We start from the raw sequence: 19,743 nt of genomic DNA on the forward strand, positions 1-19,743 counted from the left end.
ACAGAACCAGTTAGTACGTCGTTGGGCAAGACTGATCGGATAGCAAAAATAAACGTAGATATATTTACTCACCATTGAAGCTTCATATGCCGGCACGGGGATGACATGACGTCCTTGTGGTGACGCGTTGGAACGTGGGACCATCACGCACCCACTAGCAATCGACACCTCCACTTTGGGTGGTTCCATCACCGTTTTGGTGGCAACTCGTTGCAGGCCGACAGCAGTCATGATATGTTGCTGCTTCACCGGTGGGGTAGCGACCATGGATTGAGACGAAGTTGGTGTGACATGTTTAAGAATCGGAGACTTGGACAATTGTTGTTGTTGTTGTTGTTGTTGCAATTGCGTATGTTTCAGTTGCACGATTGGAGTTCCCTTTGCCAATAACTGCTGGGCTTGCTGTATTGCTTGTTGTTGCTTGCTGGCGACAACTTGTTGAATAATTTGTTGATGTTGATGCTGTGGTTGTTGTTTAGTGTGAACACTTGGACTAAGTGGGGGTTGTATAACTTTAACACCCTGAATGGGTTTAGTCAAAGAGTGAGGTGCAGTTTGACGTGGGGAGGTATGTGCAGGAATGTCATAGGGCAATGTGACATTTAAGTTGAGTGGTTTGTTTGCTTGGTATGCCACGGTCGTCGTGATAGGTACAGAAGCAGGAGCGCTTGGAACTTGCACTGGCACCGTCAACGCGGGAATAGAGGGTACCTGCAACTGTTGCTGTTGTAGCTGCTGTTGTTGTGCATTCAAAACCCGAGCCTTCAGAGATTGTGGCTTCTGTTTAACCAAAACGCTTGATGCCTGCTGTTGAGGTGGTTGGGTCTGCAAGGCAGATTGCTGCTTTTGCTGAGTAGTAATCACACTATCCTTGGGCTTCTGACCGGCAAGAGGAATGTATCGTCCTTCTTCACACTCTCGCATTGGAGTCAACAGCCCGGTGACGGGATCGATCAGCGTCATAGATTCATGTGAATTGGGCAGGCCTGAGTGTTGCTGCTGAGCCTGTTGTTGCATTTCTCCTTTCACCCGGCGTAACATCGCAGCTTTAAGTCCTTCGTGCGGTTTTTCGCGCACTTCTAATTTGGATTGTTCAATAACAGTTGTAGCTGGAGACATTGTTGATCGCACTACTTCCTTCTCACCTTCATCCACTTTAGAGCTGACACCAAGCTGTTCATTCTTAATTGTCTTGAGCGATTCTTCCGAGGAATCGTCAGTTGTTTCGCTTGGCCGACGATCCTTCTTTTCTTTCTTGCCACCTCTAGGTGATTTACGATTCTCGGCTGTATTGGAAGCCTTCACGGTCCCAACAGTCTGTCGCAAACTTCTTCGTGGAGCATTCACAGCAGCTGCTGCCGCAGCGGCACGCGTAAGAACGGTGTTCTTTACGACATCTTCGATGGTATTGCCCACAGTATTGCGTGGAACATCACGTTCCCGCACGGTGTTCTTAATTACATCTTCTATGGTATCATCTACAGTATTACGTGAGACGTCGCGTTCGCGCAATCGTTGAGATTTGCGAGTATTTGATAAACAAGCAAACTCTTCCTTCACTTCAATCTTCATTGAAGTTGGGCATGTACCTGGTGTTTGTACTGGGATAATGGTTGATGGTTGTTGTGTGAGTGGTTGCTGGGGTTGAACGGACTGCAAAGACGATTGAACAACTGAGGACTGTGGCACAACTTGTGGTGGTGATGGAGACGGCACCTCGGGCTGTGGCAATTGTATCGTGATCGGCTGTGATTGCTGCGGCAAAGACGTTGTTGGTGTTGAAGATGGCGTTGTTTGCATTGGCAATGGTGAAGCCGCTTTCTTGGCAGGTACTACCAGCTCCTTCACTAGCGTAGTCGGTGCATTTAGATTGACAGCCGGACCACTAGGGCCGGCACCTTTGATAGTCATAATCAATCTTGGTCTGTCTTTATTCTCATCGCTATCGTCTCTAAATTCGTACACATCATCAGATTCTGATTTCGTTACCTTTCTGTCGGTCTTGGTTCGTCCACCTCGGCCTCTGCCCCGCGTGGATGCGCCAGTAACTTGCGAGGACGGTACAGCCTTACCACGTCTCGTCTGCACCCCTCCACGAGTTGATCCGCCACGCGCCTTACCACGTGCACGTCCACCACGTTTACCACGTACGCTCACATCTGTCTCATGGAACTCGTGTAATTCTTCTAGTTCATCGTCTTTGTCTTCCACTAATTTTTCTTCAGTGTTGGGTTCAGGTTTCTCATCAGACCACTCCTTCTTGCGACTATTTCCACGATCAGATAAATCGGCAGAGCACAAAGCGTCTACCTTTCTAATGACAGAGTCAATGTTAATTTCCGCTGGCCAATAATCTCCGTCCTCCTTCGAATCTTCGTTTTGGTCAACCTTTACAATTTCAGGTTTATTGACAACTTCAAGCTCCTCAATTTTGATCTTTTCTTTTAGTGGTTCAATAATTTTCTCCTCATCGAATTTCTCAGTCTCCTTAATAACACTGACATTTTCAGAAGTGGTGGGCACTGTTGCTGGTGGCGATTCGTGCTGATCTTCATCCGTTGGTTCCTCTTTAACCAAAGGTTTCACCACTTTACTCTGCTCGGAAACAGGCTCTTCAGATTTTTTCAAAGTCAAGTTAAGTTCTTCTGTGACCGTCTCAATAGGCAATGCCTTGGAATGGTCTTGAGTTATCACATTTGGAGCAGGCACCGGTGACAATTTTAGTTCATCTTTTACTATCACAGGAGCTACTATTACCGGACTAGGTGTTGAAGTACGCGGCGTTTCTTTCACTTTGAGAAGATCTTTAGGTTCCTCTTCAATTTCCTCTTCCGACGGCGTCTTTTGAATAATCGTAGATGGAGAAGATGTCTGATGACTTGTTGTAATTGGTTGACTTGACTGAGTTGGAACCTGTGAGCTTAATTTCGGCCCTTCTTGAATGACTGGCATGAAAGGCGAGCTCGGAGCCTGCTTTGTAGAAGAATGGCTAACTACAATCGATGGAACAGCAGGTACTTGATTACTCGGTGGTAATGTAGTTGACAAGCAAGTGGGTGTAGTTGGTACCAATTTGGGTAAACCTGTTTGAGACACAGGCCACCCTTGCCTGGGCGCCAAGTTAGTCGTAGACAGACTAGCGAGTTTTGGTAGCTCAGGTCCCATTGTTGGTGGTTTGTCGTAAGTATTGGGCATATATACGTTAGATCTAATGAGAGGTGGCCTTTGCAATATAGTTCGAGGTGGGAACTGTCCATGCAGATACTGCGGGATCATTTCCGTTTGGGCAACCTTAGGTTGAGGCAAAACATGCGTAGTCGGTTGTGTTGATTTGGCCACCACCACCGGTGTTATCGGAAGGCGGTTGGAAGGTTTCATCTCCTTCGACACAGGATATGACGGTAACTGAGCCGGCATATTGTGAGTAGTAACTGGCAATTTAGTTACCGGCTTCAATGGCGGTGGACTGGGCAGCTTGGGCGTTTCTTCTTTCACAGGCAACAAAACAGATGGTTGCAGGTGTTGCTGTGATTGCGATGGCGGTAATAAGGGCTGTGCCGGTTTTTGCTGCATTGAAATGGCAAGCGGTGGCATAGACTTTATATCTGGCTTGTCATCGTCAGTCCAAGTACTTGTAGTAGCAATAATCGGTAAACTATGAAGAGGTTTCTTGGGCTCTTGAAGAACATCCAAATTACGCTTGACTTCCGCTGCCACAACCTCCGTCGTCGGCGTAATAGGTTTAATTGGTGTAAGTGAGGGCGGCGACCCTATGCTCGGCATACTCTTGTCCGCAGACTCTTTTCGGAAATAACTTGGCGAAATATCCGGTGTTTTTGGTGGTTGTGAATAATCCAACATGTCAGGCGTCTTTGGTGTATCGTAACGAATAGAAACGTCCTCCTGCTCCTCAGTGTCCGTATCTATTTGCAGTTCGCTTTCGCTCTGCGGTGTCTCTGGTTTCTGTTCCATTTCGCTGGAGTTTAAGCTCTGCACAGCTTGAAGCATTTCCTCATCATCTTGCGTTTCGTTATTAGTGGAATCCAGTCCAGAAGGACTCTGAGGATCGTAATCATCGAACTGTCCGCTGCCGAAACTTTCACCCAGAAGTGCCGCAACTGCGTCTTCGGTTTCTTCTTGTGAAATAATGCGCGGTGGCTTTTCTTCAACCGGCTGTTCAGGCACCTCAGATTTTATCTCATCTTCTGACGTAGGCACAGGCGATGGCTCAACCTTTGGCGACTCAACCAACTCTGAGATAGACTTAACGGCATTTGCATTCTCGTGAATTTTTTCGTCAATATCCACGCCAAAGCCGGCAATAAACTTATCACGTTTCTTGTCCTTTGAGGAAGTCGGTGTTTTAGGTATTGGGCTGATCAGCGGTTCTTTAGGCTGTGGTGATATAGAACGGTCGAAATTAGGTGCATCGAAAATGCTAATAACTCCAGAAACAGGCGTAGGCGTGCTCTCCTCTTTAATTTCAGTCTTGATGGGCACATCCAGCAACATCACCTCCTTCTTGAATTCCGGTGTCTTTGGTTTGTTCTTATCATGATGATGGTGATGATGGTGCCGTTGTTTTTCATCTTTGGACTTTTTACGCTTCTTTTTCTTTTCCTTGTTTTCCTTACGGTCACCAGTCTTCTCATCGACGTCAATATATCTAAATACTTCATCAGCCTCCGGTCGTGATTCTTCGATCTCTGTCTTGACTTTAAGTTCAGCAGGCGGATCCGAATCGTCCTTGATATTGTCTTCAAGCTGTTTGCCCAAATCAGAATAGTCTATGCTGTTATCGTTTGCCAATTGCTGATGTTGCTGCTCTTCTCTGAGACGCTTTTCTTTATCGCGACGTTTCCGTTCCTTTCGCTTCCGATGCTCTTCCTTGAACCGATCCTTCTCCTCTACCTTGGACCGTTCCTTGTCAAGCTGACTGCGCTCTGGAGATTTGGGCTCAGAAACTGTAGGCGGATTGTCCGAGTCGCTAGCAAACAAATGTGCATGAGTGTCGTTGTTCTCACTGAATTGTGTAACAAAAATAATTTTCTCATCAGCTTCCTTTTGTACATCTGAATCGTCTGATAGAGAACCGAAAATGTTTTCCATCTTGCCATCCCGTCGGAACTCTTTCGAATCGGATCTGTTCTTTTTAGACTTCTTAACGCGCTCATCTTTCGTCTTGTCGCGTTTCTTGTCTTTCTTGCTATGCTGCTTGCGCTTTTCACCTTGTTTGTCGTGAGAATCGCCGTCCACTTTCGAACTCTCTTCTCCGCTTGTGGAATTTTTCGAGCGTTTCTGCTTCTTCCTGTGTTTCTTACGCACTTCCATCTTAACGCTTTCGCCCTCGGAAGAATCGTACATGCGGTTGCTATTGTTGAACTTCACTTCTTTTGATTCCAGGGGAGGCGAGTCCAAGTCAAACAACATATCACCATGTTTATTATTCTTGCGTTCCTTCTTCAAATACCGATCGTCAAAATCGATCTTTTTGCTGTATTTTTCCTCGCTATCCGCAAAGCCTTGGTCTTCGTTATCGCTAAAATCTTCGGTCTTTACTTTGCCAGGTAGTTTCATATCATCATCAGAGGTATCTGACGTTATGCGTGACTTAGGTTGTTTTAGGTTCTTGATGTCATCCTCACTGCTTTCAGCAATTGATTTCGGTTGACGATTTCGGTCTGAATCAGAGTCACTAAACTCCTTTTTGATAGGTTTGTCGAAATCATCATCATCGTCAGTGGAGGCAAGCAGTACCTTACCCTTTCGGCGATATTCGTACTTCTCAATATCAGAGTCGGAGTCTTCGTCCCAAGATGTGGAACGTTTCTTTTCCTCTCGCTTTGCGCGACTCTGTTTGAGCTGCGAAAACTTGGCCTTGATTTTCTGGCGCTTTTCTTCTTCCTGCTTCTGCATGTTTTTACAGCTGCGTGCCTTCACTTTGTCGTACATCGAAATATAAGCTGGCTCATCGTCGACAATATCAAAAATGGAATGTTTCTTGGGCTCGTCCGAATCCGAATTGTCAGAACTAAGAGTTACCTTACGAATTCGTCGAATGGTCTTCTCTTCTTTCACCTGACGGAAAGGATCCTTGCTAGGCGTCTCACCGCTTCGACTACTCTCAGAGTCTCGATTGCATTTATAGTCCTTTTTGATGCGGATTTCATCGCCACGACTTTCCGACTTACGCTCGTCCTTCCCAATTTCTTTATTACGCTGTTGCTGCTTCTGCTTTTCCACTTCCGCCAGCTCAAATCGCGCTAATAAATCTTTGTCTTTGTCCAATTCTTTGGTAGGAGATTTAGGCGTACCAGGAGATTCTTTATCGCGACTCTTCGACTTGCTCTTCTGTTCCAGTTTGAATCTGGCTTTGTTCTTATGCCGCTCTTCCCGTTCTCGTTCTTTCTCTTTATCCTTATCTTTTTCTTTCTCCTTGTTGCCACTGGTAGCGTCTTTAACGTGATTGTGTCGCGTTTTTTCGTCATACACCTTCGCACTAGTGCTGGAGTTCTTCGAGTGTTTCTTAGTATTTACTTCCTTGGAATCCCTCCGCTCAGAAATTTTGGAACGATGTTCGATCTTAATCTTCTTGGTTTCATCCAGGCTATCGAGCGAGTCATGCGAGCTAATGCGACGTTTAGTGCCTACTAGAGTAGCAGGTAAACTATTGACGCGTTCTTTCCGGCGCGTTGGATCTTTACTGTCAAACTTGGTTGCGTCAAGGGAAGTATGGTGCACCTCTACAGGTCGGTCTTTGGTCTCACGAATCTCATTGAAGAGGTTCTTCGCTTTCTCATGCTGGTTGTTTTCGCGATTTTCTTTGACACTTTCTTTCCGACGTTCCAAGTCATCGCGTCGATCTGTACAGCGATTCTTGTCGTGCACATTCCGACTGGAAATATGGTTATCTTTTTTGTCACCTTTGTCAATCCGCTCCGTCTGTTCCTTGCTGGCTGCGCTTACGTTATTCTCGCGATTGTGTTTCGGTTCACTGTGATTATCTCTACTGGTATGACGATGATCGTTCTTCTTGTTGCTGTCGTGATTGTCCTCTTTGTGCTTGCGTTCATCGTCCTTGTCAAGGCGCCGGCGCTCCTTCTCGAGTCTATCTAGCTCTTCTTTCTTTTCGCGCTCTTCGCGTTCACGTCGCTCTTTTTCTTCTTTCTCGCGTCGCTCACGACGCTCGCGCTCCAGATGTTCCCGCTCACGGTCCTCCTGCTCTCGACGTTCCTTCTCCTCTTGCTCAACCCTTTCCTGTCGTTCTTTCTCCTCACGCTCTCGTCGTTCCTTTTCTTCCCGCTCACGGCGTTCACGTTCCTGGCGTTCTTTTTCCTCACGGCGCTCATTTTCTTCCCGCCGCTCCTTCTCCTCACGTTCGCGCCTTTCCTTTTCTTCCCGTTCAAAACGTTCCTTCTCCAGTCGCTCACGCTCCAAGCGCTCAGTACGTTCTTTCTCCAGCCTCTCGCGCTCTAAACGCTCACTGCGTTCCTTCTCCTGTCGCTCGCGCTCCAAACGCTCAGCACGTTCCTTTTCTTCACGCTCCAACCACTCTTTTTCGGTGCGCTCCTTTTCGAACCGTTCTTTCTCTTGTTCCAAGCGCTCTAGCTCACGTTCCTGGTCCCGCTCGCGTTCCTTCTTCCGTTCTCGTTCGGTTTCCCGGAAACGTTCCATACCACGATACACTTCATCGAGTCTTTCGACTGGTTCCGGTGAATTCAGGTACCCATAATCTAAATCCAGTTCACTCACTCGGGCATTCCCGTCGGCACTATCACAATTATCATTAACACTGTTCCTCCTTGACTTGTTTTCACTACTACTATTCGAACTGATAGTTGAATCACGCCGCGATCTGGTTGAGGACACCACACGTGCGCACACTGTCGTCTTAATTAAAGTCGTGCTGGTGGTCGCGCATTCGGTCGCGGTCGCACTACACGCAGGAATGTTTCGGCTGTTTGTAGTTGTGGCGGTAGTGCCGACCACTACGGCTGGTGCCGCCACCGTCACTGACGACACCATCACATCACATGCTTTAGACGCCACCCCCGCACTACCGGTCGATACATTTCTATTCACTTTACTAGGTGTCCACGCGCCGTCGTTGGGTGCGTTCGCACACGATTTCAGTCTGTTATCACCGTGGGCGCTCCGCAACAACGGCGTGGTGTTGGAAGGCGGCGGCTGGCTAGCCGGCGAAGTCGTCGGCGTGGACGACGACGGCGATGGCTGCATTGGCGGATGTGACGGGAACGGATACTGTAAACCTTTGGCCGGCGTTAAGGCAGCACCTAAAAGACAATCGCACGCATATATAAAGACCATCCTAGAAGTACCCTTTTGTAGGTTGGACTTACCAGAAGATCGAGGTGAAAGCATTGTAGGGGTCTTGGGTATGGGCGTGGTGCACACCTTGAGAAGAGGTAGTGTAGATAATGTGGTTGCAGGTACTGTAGTTTGGACCGAGACCGGCGGCACACGCAACACCGAATTAAATTCTTTCGGCTCGTACTTCTCGCCCACATTCTCGAGACGTTTAGAATCCTCGTCGAAAACGGACCGTTTCGCCATTACCGATTTGACAATCTCACTGGGCTGCACCTCGCGCAAGTCCAGGTCAAGAAGGTTACGCGTCAGCCGGAAGCGCTGACTTGTCGTGTCGAGCTTGGCGAGCGCCTCCAATCCTGCGGTGCTAGTTGCACGAGACCCGCTCCACTTTTCGTATTTCTCGTCCAAAGACTTAATGCGCTCGTCAAGGGACGGCGATATTGAGGCACCGTCGCTGTCGCTACTGTTTGAGCTAAGCGATGGCGGCCGCGGTGGAGGTGACGCTGGCGGCGGTACTGGCGTCGGACTAGGCGGTTTGGGATTTGATATTCGCGGACTTGTTACTGCGGCCGGTGGACTGGACAGCACATTCTCTTTCTGGCCTTTAATGCCTGCCACTGAAACGCTTGCGCGTCCAATCATTTGAGATGCAAAGCGCGGCAGTGGCAAGGTAAGAGGGCCTTCCCGCTCTCGTGGAGTACGTCGCGGCTCCGTAGGTGCGAAATGCTCCGGTCTTTCGTCGCACAGAGGCGTACCAGGACGCGAGCCTCCAACACTTTCAGAACTTTCATAATGATGCGCTCGGCCCGAATCACTACCCGCAGTCTTCCGCCGCTTGCAGACAGCATGCGGGAGATAGGTACCACGTTCATGCGCCACGTGCTTGCCGCTGTCTACACTGGGCCGCCGAGAAAGGTGTTTCACGCTCGCATCGGATGTTCGTCGTACCTCAGTCACCTTGCGATGGTCGCGGTTTGCCTCGATGATCACATCACTATTGGAAGCCTCAAGATGGTCGAGCTTCAGTCGTTTCTTGGGACTAATCACTTCGTCGCCCGAGCTGTGGCAATCCTCCAGCTGTTCAAGAAGATGCACACGTTCCTTCTGCAAATTGCGAATATCTGGCTGGGCAAAGGGTTGCATTGTGCTCGGGTCGTTGACAACACGCACATCGATTGGATCCACATGCGACGGGCTCTCGTGGTACGGATACTCATGCTCGTAAGTATCCTCGTGCGAGGCTGCGCTGCCCTGACTATATTCGTCGTAGTTACGAAAGTGTCGCTCGTTATATTCGCTATTGTTCTGTTGTTCATAGTACTCGTAACGTGGTACCCTGCTGCGAGAGCCTGTACCACGTGGCGTTGCCGAACCAGGCGTACCGGGTGATGGTATTGCGCCGGTCTGACAAGAGCCAGCACCAGGCCCACCACCTGATCGTCCGCTATAAGATGCCGTCCTTGGTCGAGTTGGTGTCTCATATCTACTAAAATAAAACACACGCATTGAAGTCATTGAATATTGGCAACATTCAGCGGTAACTTACCTTGAAAACCGTCCGGAACCGATGTTGTCAAAACCTCGAATGACATCCCGTCGATCGTCTACGGGCTTCTCGAACACCAGACCCTGTTTCTCGAGCCGCTCGAAGAAGGCCTCCTGACACTCCCGACTAGCAAAATCGACCTGAATACGGCGCCCGCGCAAACTGACGCCGCGAGTCTTGTTGACAGCAGCCTGCGCGTTCATAACCTGGTCGAAGAAGATGAGCGCTTGTCCCTTCTCGCGGTCGATAAAGGTAGGTCCGACGTTGCCGAATGGATCGAATTGCATATTCAGGTACTTTTCGTTGACACTATCACTAACACCATCCACCCACACGCATGCCGTCGGCATGGACTTGCCGAAGCCGAGTTTAATGCGGTTATTGTTCAAGTGCTCGCCGTCCATGGTCCGTATAGCTTTAACAACACTCACAATGTCACTGTACTGGCAGAACGCGTACGAACTGGCCGAACCCTGTTTCTTGATGTCGATCTCGATGATCTCTCCAAATGTATCGAAGTGCTTTCGCAGGTCGGAAGGTGTAACGTCCTTCTCCAGATTGCCGATAAAGAGTGTGCGCGTCGCCTTCGGGTGGTACTCGTCTATTTCAGCCTCATAGGGCCGAAGGTCGTTGTCCTCAACATCATAGCCCTGGTAAGGTGCTACCTCGATCTTGTGACCAAAGAAGAGCTTGTCGTAGCTGACCTCAATGGCCTTGTCGACGTCCTCCGGCTTCTTGAAGCAGACGATTGCATGTCGCTCAGAATTCTGGCCCACCACTTTTACCCACGTCACCTTGCCATGCTTCTTGTATTCATGGAAGAGGCCATCCTTCAACGATGTATCGGAGGAACGCAGCGGCAGATTTCGCACGCAGATTGCTAGCGGGCGACGGTCTTCGGAATGGACGATGGACTGATTGGGCGCACTGGATGGCAGCCGGCGTGACTTTGGCGACCCCGTCGAGCTGGTGCCACGAGACACTGAGCTGGACGATGAGCTGCTGGAGGAGCGCGATCGCGAACGAGAAGGTGAACGCGATGAGGCGCTGCCAGAGGGTGACGGCGTGCGGCTGCCCGACCCAGACTTGGTCTTCTTTTTTGTACTCTGCTCCGAGCGCCGGTCGTTGTTACTACTGGTGTCCGTCGGCGTTGTGCTATACCCTGTATCGTTCGCCTGATTATTGTATCTAGTGTTGTTGCTTTCATACGTCGACCAGCTGTTGTTGGCGGGGCGATGGCGGTCGATGATGGTGTCCAGTTTGTACGGGGGGCCGTTACGAAAACCGCGGTCGCGGTTTCTCCCGCGTCCGTTGTCGTGGTAGCTTGGCGGGCGTCGAATATACTCGCCGTCACCTCCCTGCTGCCGGGAATTGTTCGTTCGATCGTAGAAACACTCGGTGAAGTTGCCATGCTCATCGGACGAACTGCAACAATACAGACTATGTTAAAAGTTGGGTGCCTTGACCCCATTCATACATATACGAAATGGGACCAAATGAATGAAATTCACCCGTAGAAGAGAATTCCGCGCGGCATGCGGCGTCGCGTGCGTTCGAGTAATAACAGCACATCCGCTTTAATATCACGTTGCGCGAATGGAGCGGCGGCGGCAGCACCGGTGGCGGGAGCGGCGTGTACCTCCGCGTTGTAGCCGTAATGCTCCAGTAAAGTTCGCTGTCTCGGTACCGGCTCGCACGCGCCCCGTACATCGATTTTGCATCGAGGAAACAGTTTCGATGTTGTTGTTTACTACAGAATGCGAACCCGGCACTGGAGGAGTGCGTCGAATGAATCAACTTATGGAATTTTCTTTCTTTTCTTAGTTTACCTCCATTGGCCGTCATTGAAAAGTTTAAATATACACAAATAATCCGATGATCGATGGTCAAATATGTTAGCTTTTCGTTTTCAATTATTGGCAAAAATGGCTGCTCCCATTGTGGAGCAATTACGCATGCCAATCACGCACGGAATCGTCGATGTTATTACACTCTTCCGGGAGTTGATCACCCAATAGAAAATAGAGCAAAAAATCGGCTATTTCGTATGTCAACAAATGATATAAAATTGAAGAGGTTTTGTGATATTCTCAAACGCAGATTATTACAAGCATGTTGGCGAATCGAGAGTTAAAATCGTAATATGCTATCACCACCCGGGTTTGGCAATCACAAACAAATACGAGCAATAATAAATAGCCAATTAATTTATGTACTGTATATTATAGTATGTATTAGCGTTTCGTTACCTGTGTCCGTTTGGAAAGCGTGTGCTGGATGGCGACGTCGTCGAATATCCGGCGGCCGCATTCGGCGGCGACGACGAGGACGGAATGGCGGCGGGTTCGTAGTACTCCGTTGTCAGAGTTCTATCGTCCAGTTTGTGGTCGGCGGTGTGTGCCTTGGACGCGCTTTTGATGTCCATGAACGCCACCGTGCACGCCATCTTGCTCGTTTCCTCTTTACCGCCGCTCCTCGGCAACAGCTTAACACTCTGTACGCGTCCATACCTGAAAATGTATAAAAAGCACAAATGTCAGCCGCTGCATTAAATAGTCAGAGATCGAACGGCATTAACAGCCCCATACACACAATTTACTTATAATATTTGAACGGATAAGCAAATAAAAATAGACGAATTAAGGAACTGGCGAGGTGGAGGCTTCAAGGAAAACCGTAACAGCGCTATTTTGAAAGGCGTCGCGAAAACAAAAACAAGCAATAAATATAAAAATAAAGTGCCTATTGCGATTACAATGGACGATGCTGAACGCGGCATCAGAACCAGCAAACGCGTTGAAAACGAACATAAATGCAAGCGAGGGCGAATAAAAATACCCCTGGAACAAAAATAAGACAATAGAGGGATATCAACCCGCAAACGAAAGTCACGTGGGAGGCAAGACGCTGGCGAAAGACGCAGGACTATCCGAACCAAAAGCAGCGTCATTATGAGCAGCCTTCCAGTTGTGCGTAGAAGAACAATAACATAAGCGTGCGCAAGACTACATTTCACGTTTCCTGAATGAGACGATAAATAATCTTTATGGGATCGCGCAAGCGTCCACTTCGAATTCCGTTGTTATCGTAACTTTTGCAGGTAAGCGTGTATAATAACTCGCAATGCACCATCATATCATCTCTGCGCTTTCATGATTATACAGTGTCGCATTGTCACTCTATCTGCATTCGACCAAATACGCATCTCCATCTTACTTACGCAGTCGGTTAAAATGAACCGATGAACGGCTGAGGCGCTCCGTTTACCACTTTTTGATAGCCTACGCATTTAATGACAAGAGTTGTTTCCAGAGGAGAGCATGCTGCAGTTATTCAACGTAAAGTTATTTGCATTAAGAATTAATATTCGCATAGTTTGTCAATCGTCGGAAACGTAGCCAATGCTTTAATGTTCTTTTTTTTGTTTTCAGATGTATCCACAAGTCACCCGCTACAGAAAGGCAAAATGTAAAATCGGTAAAACATGTATAAAATGTAATATACAATTGCAAATTGTAAATCAAAAAGTTTGGTACGAAATAATCATTTGAATGCTTATAACTCAACTACAGATATTAATACTAAAAGGGTTATTATCGAAACTGTATTGACCGAATAGCAAGCAAACAATTTAATTCGTTGTTTGCGAATATGTACTTTGTTTGCCCAATAGAAAACCAATATTTACATTTTATTAGAAGTCGCATAATTCTGAAAAGGTCATTGGATTTTTGGATGATCTTTTAATGTAGCAGTATAATTGTATAAATAAATTACGAATTATGTTACATGTCATAAGTGGTCCCAAAGCTGGGGTAATTACAGCTAAACTTTAAATCATTCTAAGGGGGGACAAATCTTTTTCTTACACACATAAAAACAGCCCATTCTGCATTTCCGTACAGAACAGTACAAATTTATCATTGTTTATTTCAACTAAATTTAAAACTAATCTAATTCAATGAAATAAAATCCAGAGATAAGACCGCATTCGCAAATATTGTAGAATTATATCATCGAAAATATAAATTTTCACATTTTAATGAAGCAGTTCAAAACACTATAAAAAGAATTGAAAATATTATTTCAATGCATTGAATGCATATTAATATTATCCGAGAAATGAAAGGGTAAAATGAAAGAAAATATGACTACATAATAGGAAGCAGCATTTTTCAAACCATATTTGTTTAAGGAAAATTTAGGTATCCAAGTGTAATTATATATAATGCGATCGAACATGGAACAAAATAAATTACTATTGACTCTTTTCAAGAAACGACCTGGCGAAGAGAAAAATAGAAAACTATTATTCAAGTAATACGTATTACTTTCCTTATTGATTGTAATTTGCGTGCGGTCGAATATGAATGTGAGTCGCAATAACCTAATTTTCAAAAAACTCAAATCATATCCATCCTGGAATCTGAGATATACTCGTAACGCATGTTACAATATATGTAGGTATATGTTTCAATATTTTCTATTCTCAATCGCGTACACCCGGAACTATTTTCAATTCAACAACACATAAACTACAGAACAGACGAACAAGAAAATTCGAACCCATGTAAGAAATAATGCAAAACTAATCAAAAATTGAAGGATATAAAAAAAGATGCGCACTATGACAACCAGGGCCTGCATTAGCGCGCTACCCTGTAGATCTTGACAGCCTACGACCCTGTTTCGCTTCCTATCTTCCTTTCATCTTTGTAAACGAGCCGCGATCAAACGCACGCGACCCGTTCATCCGCGGCCCGTTCCATCCAGCTATCTATCCAAGCTAACAGTAACACAGCGCGCGCATGCGAGTGTGTTTCGCAATCAAAGAAACTTTAATATCTTCCTTCGGAGTTAGCGCTGAACTCGGCGCTTTCAGCCGCAGCAAGGCTTGGCGCTCAGGCGGTAATAGTTGCAATGTGAGACGTAGGTGCAAGCGCCGCGGCAAATGTTTTGCGACAAGGAAGAAGAAGCAGCGACGTAGTTCGCAGCTTGCTTCATTTGTGAAAAAGCAGCTAGCGGCGCGTGGCGTGCTCTCGCATCGCCGGGCTGTTGGAGCGGTGTAATTGGCGGTGGCAGTGCAGGCGCGCGCAGCCTGCTTACTCGACCCTTCTCCGCGGCCCAGAGAATGACGCGGGTGGGGGGTGGCCAGGTCATAAGTTGGTTGTCAGCAGCCGCTGCGCCTATTTCCAATGGATCCTCTCCCTGTAACACTTCGCTTCGGGTTCGCACCCAGTCTCGAACAGCACCAAATCAGTTAATTTCCCATTAAACGGCGAGTAAAAAAAACGAAAAATAAATCAGAATTACATTACATTCTCGACGTTCTAATTAAATTTAAAACGCAAACGCATCATTTCCTTTACAGGTTCAGTGTAGTTCGACGGCTAGTGTTCGTTTCTTGTTGTGTATAATACATTTGAACTAGGATTACGTATTAAAACGCAACTATAACTGGGATGCATTTTGAAAAGGTTACATTTTTGTCGGGTTCGGGACCCCTCCACGTTACTCAGGGAATCTGGGATGCTGTACTTTGGGACAGTTGCGCCTTTAATTTCTCTATAATTCTCCTATGAGAAATGGGTGTAGTACTTCTTGCGTGAAGTGCGATATTTTTCCATTGCACCGTCGAATTTAAAAACAGTGTACACCTTTTCGAAATGGATTATAGCCACGAAGTTTGTGAAGTAAGTGATGTATTTTCAAACCAACATAGGCAACGAACAGCATCTTAGATGTGGTTTAAATTATCACGTTAGCAATCCCAGTTCGTTACCTTATTGTTGCCAATTGAGCGATGACGTTAAACTGCGTAGTTTATCGATTTTTGTATGGCATCGGCAGCGTCGACTGTGTTGCGCCCCTCCTAGCGAACCGAACTACAAACAGCGGACTCACGATGCACACAACTGCGATAATGCTCTAAATTTGGATTCACATTCATATGTGTGTATGCTACAACGAATTTGTCGTGTGTGTTGAATACATTATGTACAGATTTTTTTTACTGCGCGTTACTATACAAAGCGCAGCACGCGCCATACAAATTGGAATCCAAACTCCTGAGTGTAGCTCACCCAGAACATGTATTTTTTTTGTGAAGCAGTGACCTAGCCGAGTTTCTTGTCAATAGATTACACGGGGGCTTCTTCCCTGGGTTGGATCCGAATACTTAGGATACTGGTACAATTACGGCTTGCAAAAGCCCATCAGGCACTACGAATTTCCGCAATGCATAAAACGCTCCAAAGTGTAAGGCAAGGTCTGTATTATAACTGAAATGATATATCCCTCTGGCCGAAGTACGGAGGGCAAATGAACCGGAATGTCGGTCGAGTTGCGTTATTCTGCCGAAAATGCGGCCCAGGGTTGCACCTTTTACCATGGATGGCGCATTACGGTCCACTCAACCGAGCGACTGACTCTAGGTCTTTGTTCCTCTGCAGTGCAGACGGTAAGATACGCTGCTGGTTGCCGCGGTCACATCGCATCCTCAGCCGAGCAACCCACGCGGCAGCCCGACAGGCCCAAGGCACAACTTGGCCGCCAGGCCAACTCCAACTCGGCTGCGACTCTCGTCGCCGTGCGGCGTTGCCACGCCGACACGGCCGCGTGCTCAAAGCGGCGTACGGCATAATATACGCACGCGGAACGGTAATAAACCGACCGAGATGGAGAAGGGCTGCACGAGAGTCGCAGCGCGGTGCGGCGCGACAAGCGGGGTCGACTACGGCTTTCTATTCCGACGTTGCGCGGCGTACACATCGACGCAGTGGACCAATGCGATGAGTCGCTACCGCGAACGATGGAAACAATGCCGCCGCGTTATGGTCCGATGGCAACAGTAGACCGGGCGATCAAACGACGCGTCCATTCGGCAAGATACAAAAAAACACCATGGTACCAAACTGTTTTTCTACGCGCACACTCTACGCCAGTGTTTTTTATGCTATTACATCGCGCCTCTGAGGGAGCCACGAGGAGCGTACGATTGAAGCGTTCCACGTTGTTAGCAACCGTGTAAATAAAAACTTCCAACGATGCATTGCAGCATTAAAACAAAATTGGTCGACTGCAAGCATGGTAGGACACTTGGACATAATCATTATTGTAAAAAGGTACATGAACATGACGGCAACATGATCGATATTTTTACCATTAGGTGCTATTCGCAAACACGTCAGCCGACCTAATGCACATGTAAATAAATAACAATGGAGTTGTTCATCACGGACTCAAAAAATCTTTGATTTCCGCCCCGCAATATTTTTCTTAAACAAAACTTCATCAATGCGTGTTTTATTCCGTATCTGTATGTATATTCATGACGTGCCACATGTTTCGTGTATTATTTGCTCCACTCTGAACAAATATTTATTTCTTCAATGACCTTAGTGACGTAAATAAAATCGTATGCGCGATAAACATATACAGGGCTCTTAACTCGCAACGTTCAAACGAAATGGCGAGTAGCGTTTACATAATGCCATTTTTAAATAAAAATAAAAATGATACGAGAATAAGCAAAGGCGCTTATGCACACTGCTCGTTTTAAATAGACGCGAACTTTGAGTTGAATTGAACATAGCATACCAGCGAGCCAATTTCGATTTCAATGTAAGCACATACTTACAAATCGCCCGAAATGTGAATTTATTATAGATCCTAGTCAACCCGACGCATCTAAACATGCCCACTTGTTATTTAAAAAATCTGAAACATTCTAGGATCCAAACTACGACAATGTGTAAGTTGTTTCGGTCAAAACAACTTCAATATAACCAACAAAACTAATATGCTTAAATTGAACACAGCGTCTTATTGTGGATTATGCTGTGACGTAATGTGTTTTTTTTGTTTGCTTAATTTATGTGCTTTCATGCAAATGTTTGGTTTTCGAATTGATTTTCGAAAGAATGAGAGACCGTGGTGTTCAGCGGATGCCGAATGTCTTGGTCGTTGTTTTCCTTTTATTAATAGCGCGTGCAGACAGCGCACAATCAACACCACAAATGCCACATTGAAGTTTTCCGCGCAAAGTGCGCCCGAACACGTCACGTTGCCGGGTGAACATATGATATCGAGCCTACGTCTCAGTTCGTACGCTCACACACATCCAGGTATTACATATGAATAAATGCAAAATTCGCATGAAAAAAATTCGTTATCGTGGCATAATATGTTTATAAATGGAAGTCACGTACGCGGCCCACAGTCGGTGTTTGTATACATACATGTGTGTGTGTGTACGTGTTGGCGGAATGGTGGTTGTGGCGAGCCAACGTTCGCTGGTCGGCTAGTAGCGATGAGTCAGCAGCCATTTTATACTCGACGCATACAAAAACAAGCGACCCGACCGACAATACAACGTCGGCACGACGCGCGACGGTCGGTTCATACAGAAAATTCAAGCGCTCGCGCTCTTGAAATGAGCCAGCCACGATGCGGCGTAGTAAAAGGATGGTCTTGAAAAATAAAATCAAAATGCAACACCACCACAACGAATACTGGCTTTAAATAGAGGGAGGACTTGGTCCTGTCTTCTAGTTGATTGTTGAATTGGGAATTAACGCACCTCTGCCCGGTCGAAGGCAAAAAATCACCGCCGGGCGTACAAATAGGGCTTGCCGACGTTTTGTGTCCGCGAGCGGGTCGATCTCGTCCGGGCGGCCCGGCTTGGCAACCGGTTGCCATGATAACGTCGAACAATTGCAACCAAAGTCGAGGCCGGCCATTTTGTTGGCTGCGCCCGCGTGCACTTGCATTGCACCCATGTCTGTGGAGACTTCGTGCTGACCGCTAATAACAAGCCGAAATGCATTGGCCGTCAATCGGGAGCCGTGCGCGCCACAGGGTCTGTTTGGCGTATTCCCCCGTGTGCTTACGACGTGCGCGCTGCTCCCGCTTGCAATCACAAGTTCGTCCATCCTCATATTATAGATTACTCGCAGCCACGCATGACGTCTGCTGTTTCGCATCGACGTTACGATCATTCTTTCTGCGCAATTGTAAATATTCTTCTAGGCGTATTGCATCAACAAGCCAATAATCCCGAGAAGCTAACATTTCCGTATTTTGTTGGTGAAGGCGAACTTGACGGGCGACAAGAAGTCATGAATAGTATTATCGCAGCACTGAGCTAGTCAGCCAGTCGAGTGTTGAAGATTTTACCTCAGTCGTCTGTACCACTCAGCCTCCGCGGGGTCCAGCGCGGCCACCAGCTCGCACGGAATTTCGAGAGCAGGTTCATTCCTTTTTCACCGCATCCCACCTTAGTGCATCTGTTACTGATTCCTACTTGTCGCTCAGAAGCTTTAAACTGATCGACGACCAATACACATTTCATCCCTGTATATAGTTAGAATTATTTAAAACTGAGAAGGTCTCATCATGAGATTGAAAATAGAAATCTTGTCAAATAATAACATTGCTATGATCTGCCTACCGCCGCTCGCTTCAACACAACGCTCTGTTTGCTTCCTTATTATACTGCAGCGGAAAGAAAAAACAAACAGCACGAAGAATCGAGCAGCCAGCGTATGAAAAGCACTCGTATCTGCTACGTGCGGTTACACACCGCAACACAGAAAAACTATAAGAAGACACGACTAACAACAATTCATAATGAAAACAGCGCTAACTTCACGTCAGCCAGAAGCGACTGCAATGAAAAATAGAACGTATAGGAAAAAACGCGGCGATATGGTTGATGGTCGATGGCGTAACAATGGGTGCTCACCAAGAAGCAAGCAGAAGCAGCGAGTGAACGCACGCAAAAACGGATGAAACAATATCAGATGAAATTAAATCTGAACGCAGATCTTGAAGATATAAAGCAGAAAAATGATTAGTATAAAAAC

General features: G+C 46.8%; 1 protein-coding gene and 1 long non-coding RNA gene across 6 annotated transcripts in view; one reads left to right on the forward strand and one right to left on the reverse strand.

Moving 5' to 3' along the window:
- The window catches only part of spen (split ends), a 40,705-nt gene that overhangs the window by 4,098 nt on the left and 16,864 nt on the right, over positions 1 to 19,743 (reverse strand). For 3 of the 5 annotated variants that reach the window (XM_065306349.1, XM_065306341.1, XM_065306366.1), the window contains exons 2-5: positions 12,127 to 12,387; positions 9,878 to 11,302; positions 8,361 to 9,817; positions 73 to 8,294 (exon numbers count right to left, since the gene is read on the reverse strand). In XM_065306349.1, the coding sequence (XP_065162421.1) occupies positions 73 to 8,294; positions 8,361 to 9,817; positions 9,878 to 11,302; positions 12,127 to 12,387 (11,365 nt within the window). The remainder of the gene's footprint in view (positions 1 to 72; positions 8,295 to 8,360; positions 9,818 to 9,877; positions 11,303 to 12,126; positions 12,388 to 19,743) is intronic. The other 2 variants (XM_065306374.1, XM_065306357.1) reach the window with 1 other exon arrangement.
- LOC135794898 (uncharacterized) lies at positions 14,952 to 15,886 on the forward strand. Its single transcript, XR_010548975.1, has 2 exons — positions 14,952 to 15,155; positions 15,249 to 15,886. It is a non-coding gene; the product is annotated as an uncharacterized lncRNA (long non-coding RNA).

The sequence above is a fragment of the Atheta coriaria genome, unplaced genomic scaffold, assembly GCF_025399875.1.
Source record: "Atheta coriaria isolate IRGN ID8LTWV9N9 unplaced genomic scaffold, Caltech_Dcor_3.1 hic_scaffold_1_pilon, whole genome shotgun sequence".
Taxonomy (NCBI): Eukaryota; Metazoa; Arthropoda; class Insecta; order Coleoptera; family Staphylinidae; genus Dalotia; species Dalotia coriaria.